At 46.6% G+C, this 9,215-nt stretch overlaps 1 protein-coding gene across 1 annotated transcript in view; it reads right to left on the bottom strand.

Annotated features, from left to right (window-relative positions):
* The window catches only part of LOC149341432 (steroid 17-alpha-hydroxylase/17,20 lyase-like), a 16,772-nt gene extending 7,599 nt beyond the window's left edge, over window positions 1-9,173 (bottom strand). Inside the window, exons 1-3 of the mRNA XM_089543530.1 lie at window positions 4,510-9,173; window positions 2,822-2,996; window positions 435-614 (exon numbers count right to left, since the gene is read on the bottom strand). Of these exons, the coding sequence (XP_089399656.1) occupies window positions 435-614; window positions 2,822-2,984 (343 nt within the window). The 5' untranslated portion in view covers window positions 2,985-2,996; window positions 4,510-9,173. The remainder of the gene's footprint in view (window positions 1-434; window positions 615-2,821; window positions 2,997-4,509) is intronic.
* Between the last annotated feature and the right edge of the window lie 42 nt (window positions 9,174-9,215).

The raw sequence follows: 9,215 nt of genomic DNA, 5'->3' as shown, positions 1-9,215 counted from the left end.
GCACTAGGCGGCTAAACAATGAATTTCTACATCAATGCGCCTCAGCGAAGCCAAAAACAAAATTTGTTCTTAAAATTTTATACTATTCAGTACTGGAACATAAGAATGCCTTGACGAAATGAATTTACTTCATCTAGAATCGCATTGTTTTCACAGCGCCGTGTTCAGTAGGAGAACACTTGACGATTGTTTTTCGAAACCTGATAACATCATTAACCACTCAATCAATAAAAAAAATGTCAGTTTCTTTACGTAATAGAACGAACACGAATGCGCCAACTGGTACGAGACGCCCAAAACAGCCTCCACCAAAACTGCACCAATTGCGCATTTCTTTTCCTGACGTCTTATAGATGTGAATGCGTGCATATGCTGCTGGTTACGGGTGATGATGCTCGTTTACATACACTCTGTCATTCATGTTAGACGCTCACCCATCTTAGTCGGGAAGCGTCCGGCGAACTCATGCCTCCGCTCGAGGAGCGCCTCTCGTATGGCGCTGTGGCTGTTGAGGATCACCATCGGCTTCTCGGCCGTCCACAGTGTGAAGACGTCGCCATACGTCTTGGCCCATTCGGTTGCTTTGTAGTGCAGGTCATTAACGTTGCGAAGCGCTGTGGTGTCGGTGCGCAGGGACGACGTTCGCGACGAGCATAAAAGAAATATAATGAACACAGTTTGCATCAAATTTAATTAACGCAATAATCGTACGACATCATTATAGTATTTAAAACATGCTCTTATATTGGCTCCGACAATGCGCTGCCCACATTCAGAGGTGTACTGAAAGCATTTTTGGAATTTTTATGAACTGTTTTGAAATTTTTTAAATTATTATGGATCGATGAAGATAATTAGCCGTGCAGCCGCGAGCCATTGGGAGCTCTAAACTGCGCGAGACGTTTGTTTGTAGGTCTGCCATGCCTTATATTTGTTCTCTGTATTAGAGCTGGGCGCGACTAACCAGTGTTTTCAGCAGGTTTAGGTGCGGTAATCAGCCACGCTTGCTCAAGAGCAACAGATCTGTGGTTCTCTGTATTTTGCAGTACAATTAATTAAATTGCGCGCCATGCACGATGCTTTATTTCCTGCGGCGTCATGCAACTACGCAGCGCCGTTTCAAAAGCGTCAATTCATAATATCAGCGTTCAGAACCTAGTCGGCATTATGGAAAGTATCCAACTCAGTGGAGGAAAACAAGACGTCAAGAACGCGCTCAGCCTACTACTTTCTACAGCTTCGAAGGTCTACAGCTTGAATTTGTCTTCTTCACAAGGTGCCTTCGTAAAGTGCTCATTGCAACGATTACAGAAATGCCTCTGATCAATGTTACGCAAACGTGTGTGCATCTGTCAAGCTCTTATAGCAGTCTTGGGTGCCATGATTAGGCGGCGATGGTCTTCGTTATGATTACACAGCGGCTATTCTACTTAGGGCGCTTTAAAAACTCGTAGTTTACCATGCTGGTCTCAATCTTTTATTTGGACTGCAGGGACAGCAATCACTGATTAGACTGCACTACAATAACTAAAACAAAAACCTTTTACAGCTGCGGTTCGCTGAAGCACATAGCATTTATATATTTGCCTTCCAGCTGCGCATGGAGTCGTTCAATTTGTTTCGAGTATAGGAGCACAGTTATCTTTGTAACCGCGAATTCTGCAGCAGATGGGAACTTCCGAGGTTAAGCTGCCCGTTTTGGGAAAACACAGCGTTATGACTTCATGGGAAGTCTACAAAGGTTGTTTCAGCGAGCGCTTTCAAATCTTCCTAAATATAGGGGGGTTTATACAGTCACAAAATATTTGCAGTAACACAGCTGCAGTGGACGTCAGCTATATAAAACATCTCCCTGTATATAGCGAGTTAATTCACCCAGATTTACTAAATTTTTGAATTTAGTTTCAGTGATGATCAGTCAGAATGACGAGTTCGTAGCCACGGGCAAGACGATGCTGTATCAGTGTTTGAAACAAGCGTTGCAAAATTCGGTGCCTTTTTCCACACAAAACCGACACTGATCTCATGGGGTTCGGAGGAGACTCAGTGCAAACGCAACTTACGCTAGTGACGTGTTGCAATCACTACGGCACTGAATCCTAACTGCCTGCTAAATTATTCGATTGCTTGTAGTTAATTCCTCGTTTTCAAAAATACCTGCCTCGTAGTGGGCCGTGGCTATACTTTTGCCTGAATCAAGCGGCGAAGCAAAATAAGGCGCATGCCGTGGTACAATACCCCAGGTAGCGCCGTAAGGCACTGCAACTTCCTGCGTGCCTCATGAGCTCAGTCCCAGTTTTATGATGTTCAAACCGCCGCATTTCCTCTGACTACGTAGCTTCAGGAATGACTCTTTCTTCTTTTCAAAAACTGGTTTGCCATCCTATTTTGTGTGGCTTCGAACTAACCATCATCGCTAACCATTAGACTGTGCTAATTAACAAAAGTTATTTTTTATTTTTAGCAAATTAGCAACTTAATCGGGATGATTTTGAAATAACCGATGTCCGTCGCTACTGAGAGTTAGTTCCTGAAAAGTTTTTCTTTCTGTTTTCAACTCCCGAATTTTAGGAGTTTCCTCAGAGAGATAGAGTTAGAGAGAGAGAGAGAGGCAGAGAGAAAGAAAGATGAACGTAAAGGCAGGGAGGTTTACTAGGCGGCGCCCAGTATGCTACCCTCCTAATGGGAAGAGAGAACAAAGGGAGATAAAGGAAAGGAAGAGAGGAGAGAGAGATCACTTTTTACGCGCGCCCGTAGTAATTTCTGAAAGTGTTCGCTGAACCGGCCGGCATATCTGCGTTGCTCAGCAAGGCGAAATTACTTAGCAGGTTCCCAATAATCGGCAGCGGGAACGGTCCCTTGGGGTACTTGGAGACCTTGTGGTAGAAGCGTCCCACCAGGTATGTCACGGTGAAGACGAGTGCCGTGGTGATCCATCGCCAGTTCCACAGGAAAGAGGAGATATTCTCGAGAAGAACGCTCATGGCTGCATGCGTCTGTGGAAGGGCGTGGGGTGTGTTAAGGGTTTACTCAGAGAAGGCCGTGCATTACAGGGATGAGACAACGACGTAGTGCCGCTCGAGGTGTACTGAGTGGTGTCCTCTTTTTGTGAATGGGAATAAAGTAGGAGGGCGTTCCTTAATCTTGTTACTGAAGTCCTGAAGACCGTCGATGGGAGAGAAATGCCGGGCGCAAGTACCTCGTTCGCTTGCTCAGAGCAGTGTGGAAGCTATTGCTGTGCGGGAGCTAGTGTTCTTTCAAGAAGAACCCTCCTCCCCCATTTTGTCAGCTGGCCTCGCAGCCGGAATTGCACACGACGGGGCAGTGATCGACAGCGACCGCCATACTGAATTAGCGGTTGCCGGGAGGAGCTTAGCATTCTCAGTTTGGATAACTTTTTTTGGAATATACAAGGTGCCCGGGGCGCGCGTAAACTTTGAAAATAGTATAATAAGCTCTTATGTTATTTAGCGAAATACAAATCTGCAGTATGTCGAACAAAAACGTGATGAGCCGTTTAAGCGCATAAAACTTTTCATAAATTACATACGTGGACCTGGCACAGGTTGAAATTAGCAACGATATAGTGCTCGGCCATTCTCTAGGCTGCGACGCCGCCGCGGTGGCTCAGTGGTTACGGTGCTCGGCTGCTGACCAGAAAGACGCGGGTTCGATCCCGGCCGCGGCGGTTGAATTTCTTTGGAGGAGAAACTCTAGAGGCCCGTGTACTGTGCGATGTCAGTGCACGTTAAAGAACCCCCGGTGGTCGAAATTTCCGGAGCCCTCCACTACGGCGTCTCTCATAGCCTTAGTCGCTTTGGGACGTTAAACCCCATTAACCAAACCAAACCAAGCTATAATTTCGTTTCTGTTTTAGGCTCGCCGCTAACGTCTCAAAAGGACAACTTACCATGTACAGGGTAGATGTTACGTGCAGGAATTGGAGGCGTGCACCATTGCCCACTATAGCGCTGTCCACGACAGCCGACTCAACCACTGCACTACAGTGTCGAAGCGCTACCACTGCACGCTAGTTCGCGCAAAGTGCTGGATTAGGCGTCGGCTTACTATTTCTATGTTACAGTATTTTATTACGACCTTCCAAACTTTAAAAAGAGGCGGGAGGCAAGCCTCAATCCGCTAACCGACGTTTCGACAGGAGGACTTGTCTTCATTGAGATTTAGGCTAATCTCGTTCAAGTTTGTGCTGTCAAGAGTTTCGTTCTGTCAGCTCTCGATCTACCGTACATACCGACATTTAGCATCTAAGTGCGCTGTCCGTTTTTGCACTGCATTATTGGAGCAAAACAATATGCTTTCCGGTCGAAGGGGTGTATTCAGTGATACCCTCTTTTTGTAAAACAGAGGAGCAGAACGTTGCTGTCAGTACTTGCGCCACTTCTTGCATGCACGAGCAAACAGAAAGAAAACAAACAAAAAGGCGACGTTTAGAGGCAGTAAATGCACCAAAATCAACGGAGACGGAGGCAATTCGCTGCAGGCACTTACCTGTGGAGGGCTTCTCTACAGAGCGAACAAATTGTGAAAAACAAAAACCCTATGCTGCGTTTGCGCGAACACAGGGGCTCGAAAGGCAACGGCTATCTGTGTGCGCTGGAAGGCCAAGTTGCGTGATCCATTCTTTCCTGGCCTCTCCTTTCTGCGAAAGATAACGAATGCCCTCCAGAGCGAAAATAACTCAGCGTCTTCGTTATCGCAGTGGCGCAACTTGGCCGGTGTTGCTGGCGCTTTGATAGCAACGAGTTTCGCTCCTCACATTGTACCGTCTTTTTCTTAATAACCTCTTCTGTTATGGTTCTGTAGCCAATCCTCATCAGTTTTAAATAAGAGGCACCTTTCGCGATTTCTGATGTAAACCGGTTCTTGACCATCGATTATTATCGCCTTCTCATAGACGATTTCAGCAGTTCTTATCAAGCAGCATAGGTGAGTATTAAGGTTGCTCGAAGAAAACGCACATATCAAGAGCAAAGACCAGGCTTGAACCTGGGTCTACTAAATCTGCGGTTTTAATTAGGTGCGCTCGTGACGTACTTGTATTTATATTCGCGCCTCTTTTCTGTTCACATCGTCCCCCACCATAACTCTGTTTAAGCGCGTTAGTGTTAAAGACACCGCTCTCCAGAAAATTTTATGCCGGCGTTGTGAGCGAAAAATCACGGGCATATTTTTGGTAGGTGGTCGCCAGACAGCAACATGGATGGCAGGTGAGTCACTTGCGTCCCGTGACCAGATGATGAGGAAACTGACCACTGTGGAAGGTGGCCGTTAAAGTCATGATTGGCCTCGAGAGGTTGCTCGCGAAGAGCAACCTGGGTCGCACGAGATCCGCCTGTGGCAGCACCTGCCATTGCAGGGAAGCGGCGCTCGCTGCGCCAGGAGTGGTATAACTCCCAGGGGTCTATGAATCTAAAGTCGAGAATGACTCATTACGCATATATGAGAATTGACTCATTAATGATACCGCGTCATACCCTTAAGGCGAAGCTTAAGTGCCCCCAAGTTTTGAAGCTAAAAGCTTACTAGGCTTGTCAACACCGGGTCTAGCGTGCGCCGTGATAAATTATAGCCCCAGCTGCGCATGCGCTAAACCGAGCGAAGTCACGCGGAGCGCAGGTGGCCGCTGCTGCCGCAGCCGTCGTCACCGCGCGCTGACTTCGTCGCCTGAACGTCGCCGCTTCTCCTCCTCGCCACCGTTTTACCCTTCGCCGCTGCCGCGCGGTCGCCGCCGCCGTCCCAAGAGAAGGTTCTTTCGCGAGGCGTTGCGAGAACGCGTGAGCGGCGGCGGCGGCCATAGAAGAGGCGGCCATCCTCGCCACCGTTTGACCTTTCGCCGCAGCCGTGCGCAGTGCACATATGAAAGGAGGGGTATATAAGGCGCGCTTGCCCATAGAACAGGCGCAGACACTCACCATGGAAGGAGAAGAAGAAGCAACAGTCGGAAGGCGCAGAAACACCGATCCAGAAGTGGTAGTTTGGGAGTTAGCTGAAAGCAGCGATAGCTTTTCGCTTATCCAGGCTTAACCTTAGCTGAGCCACAGCCAATTTTTTTTAAGCATCTGACTGTAATCGCTTTGGTACCCATCATTGTCATGATATGTACGCTGAAACACAACCAGAGATCTGTGTCGCTTCTTTTATCCTTTGCAGCCGCCGCGTTGGCTCAGTGGTTATGGTTCTCGGCTGCTGACCCAAAAGATGTGGGTTCGATCCCGGCCGCGGCGGTCGCATTTCGAGAGAGGCGCAATTCTAGAGGCCCATCTACTGTGCGATGTCATTGCACGTTGAAGAACCCCAGGTGGTGGAAATTTCCGGAGCCCTTCACTACGGCGTCTCTCATAGCCTTAATCGCTTTGGGACATTAAACCCCCATAAACTAAACCAAACCATCTTTTATTCTTTGAACTTATTCTTGGACTTTGGTTGTAATAATACGAGCCGTGTCTCAGGCCATGTTCGTGTCTTCAGCTATACTGGTTTCTTTTAAATTTAGCCGCAGTCTGGGCCAATTTCTCTTGTACCCACCTCAGTTACAATACCTGTAAGTATTGACATTATCTTGAAATAAATAAATAAACGTAGCGGGGCATTTCGCAGTGCAGCTTTGTCACCATGCTGTATGGACAGAGACTAGAACGTCGGTTGGGTAAATACACGGTAAAGGCGCAAGAGCGCTCACCTCTCACATTGGCTTCACCGATTGTTAAACTCACTCGGCCTCACGTGTGAGGTTGAAGTCCGGTCCAGTGAGCTTCTCTCCAATCCAATCCAGTCCACTCGAATGATATTCTCTGCACAGAGCCTTGTTACTGACCGCATTCTCGCAAGCTCTTTTTATGCTTCGTACTATGTTAGCCACATAACACAAGGATTAATTACCTACCCTTTCTCTCGGGCGCAGCGTGACCCAGCATTTAGTCCTGACCGAGATGTGCAATTCTGGGTCCTAAAGTAGCATTACGGGCGCCCTTCGGTTTGCGGTTTGTATACGGGCTTTTTTAAACCTGCTGAGGAAACATACAGCCTGATTTAATGGTCACCGCTGATTAAGTTTGCACTTCTATTCAGAGAAATAAAGACAAAGGCATTCATTCATACCTTCCTTCATCTTTAAACAAAAATAAGAAATGTTGGGGCAGTGAACACCTTAACTCTGCTGTGCAGTATTCGGAAGATAAGTGTTTTAGGAGTGGAATGGTAAAAAAACTATTTCAGAGCGCAAGGTACTCTAATAACGTACAATTTGCGCCTTCACAACGCTTCATTGGGAGAAAAGGAACTTTGATTTGGTACAGTCATAAGATTTTCAGAAACAATTTTTTTTCGCACACGTAAAGAGGCATGATAATTGCCGTGGTATTGAGCAGAGGGCAAAAAACATCGAATAAACACATCAAAGAAACATAGTAAAAAATGCAAACCGCTGCTAAAAATTACTTTTTGGAGGCTTGCTCGACGAGTGCAAAAAGAAATGCGTAATGCATGTTGGCATAAAAAAAGAAAAGGCTGGCATGACAGCAACTATCCAGTTGGGCAGATATGCCGCAGGTAATGTGCCCAGATATATCAAATTTTGATCTGGCATTGTAGGCCGACTTCAAGCTTTTGAAAATAACAACATAAAGCTAAATGTACTGGCGCGACGTCAGACTGTCGTCCTAAACTCAGCAAGGCAAACAGAGGAATATTTCGGGATGGCTGCTACAGACGACCTCCTGTCTCTCAATCGTTATCGGCTCCTTATCAAAGCTTTGGCGCCGTTCTCATCAAACATTGGCGTCAGCCATCGCAGCGGCCGCTCAAATGATAACACTAACGTTGAGAAACAAAGGCCTTGCTTGAGGATCAGACTTCTACGTCTGTTATAAGCTGTTCAGCGTTGGTACGACTGAATTCAAACAGGAGCGTGGAGAACATAACCGCTGAGTTGGGGCCGAAGCTTGAAGACTAACAGTAATGCTAGAAGACATTGAGGTATAGGCCGTTGGTTATCGGCATACAGATGACAGGGGCACTACTCACAGATAAAAAAAGAGCTGCGGGGATGACATAGCAAGCTAGTGACAATGCCATTCCAGCGATAAGAAGGCGGAAAAAATGAATTTGGGTCACACGTATAATGCGTAGAGGTAATAGCCGAAGGTGTGTCACAGTAACAGAAAGAATTCTGACAGAAGTCGTAGAAAGGTAGGGCCGTGTGCGCGGGACAGTCGTTTGGAGTGGTCAGGTAAGAAAGCTTGCAGGTATAGAGAGTATTCGGACTGGCCTTTGTACTGCAGAAGAAGTATCCTTGTTGGTGCTGCTTAACGTGGTGATGACAGTGATCAAAAGGCTACTTACTGTGCGTGTTGAAAAGGCTTCCTGAAAATCAAATAGCTTGCTCATTCAAATGACCATATCTGAAAACATAACAGATTAAAGGATAAAAATTTTGGGCATAAATCGAAGCATTGACCTGAAATTTCGATACAGACTCCCCAATACCCTCACAATACAGCAATGCTAAACCTATGAACCTCTGCCTATTCTAAGACAGCAAAGCATAAGCTTGCACACGAAAGTTAAAGAACGCACAAAAAATCCACTTTCTCAGTGGCATCTCGTATAAAATTTCTACTTGCTTAGAATTACAAAGTTTGCGAGTGCTGCTTTCATACGCATATTTCTTCCCAAATCGCTGCTACTCTTGCACTGCCGTTGAATAAGTTTATCATTTTTTATCCCATCGCATGCTGAACTGAACTTCACTTCAATTCTAGGCCCAAGTTCTGACCAAAAAAGGTAAGTACTGAGAAGGTGCATTGGTTATATCCTAACCTTTTCAGGGATCCTTTCCTCGCTAAACACCACAAAACTGCAAGAAGCGTATCGCTACGCCAGCATATACCCTCTGGAGCTGATTTCACAGCGGCCGCCGCTATGTGTGCACATGAAGTGGTTGTCTCCTCATGCTTCCTCAACTTCAGCACTTCACAGGAGGGTGCAGATAGGGTGGGTGACGGGTTCTTGAGGCCTACACTCGCCAGATAAAGCTGTATGCTTGAAATGGTTCCTTCAGTTCGCCGGAGCATGGACCGGTTTAAGAGTAACTTCTCCAAAGCGGAAACTACAAATTTTCTCATACCATTCCTACCAACCATGGAGAATACTGCCGCCATCATCACCACCGTAACAACAAACAAACAACCCACTCG

The sequence above is a fragment of the Amblyomma mixtum genome, chromosome 5 (assembly GCF_055824585.1).
Source record: "Amblyomma mixtum isolate Tamu chromosome 5, ASM5582458v1, whole genome shotgun sequence".
NCBI classification, from domain to species: domain Eukaryota; kingdom Metazoa; phylum Arthropoda; class Arachnida; order Ixodida; family Ixodidae; genus Amblyomma; species Amblyomma mixtum.
Note: the sequence above shows the minus strand (reverse complement) of the source record. Positions and strands in the feature narration are given on the sequence as shown.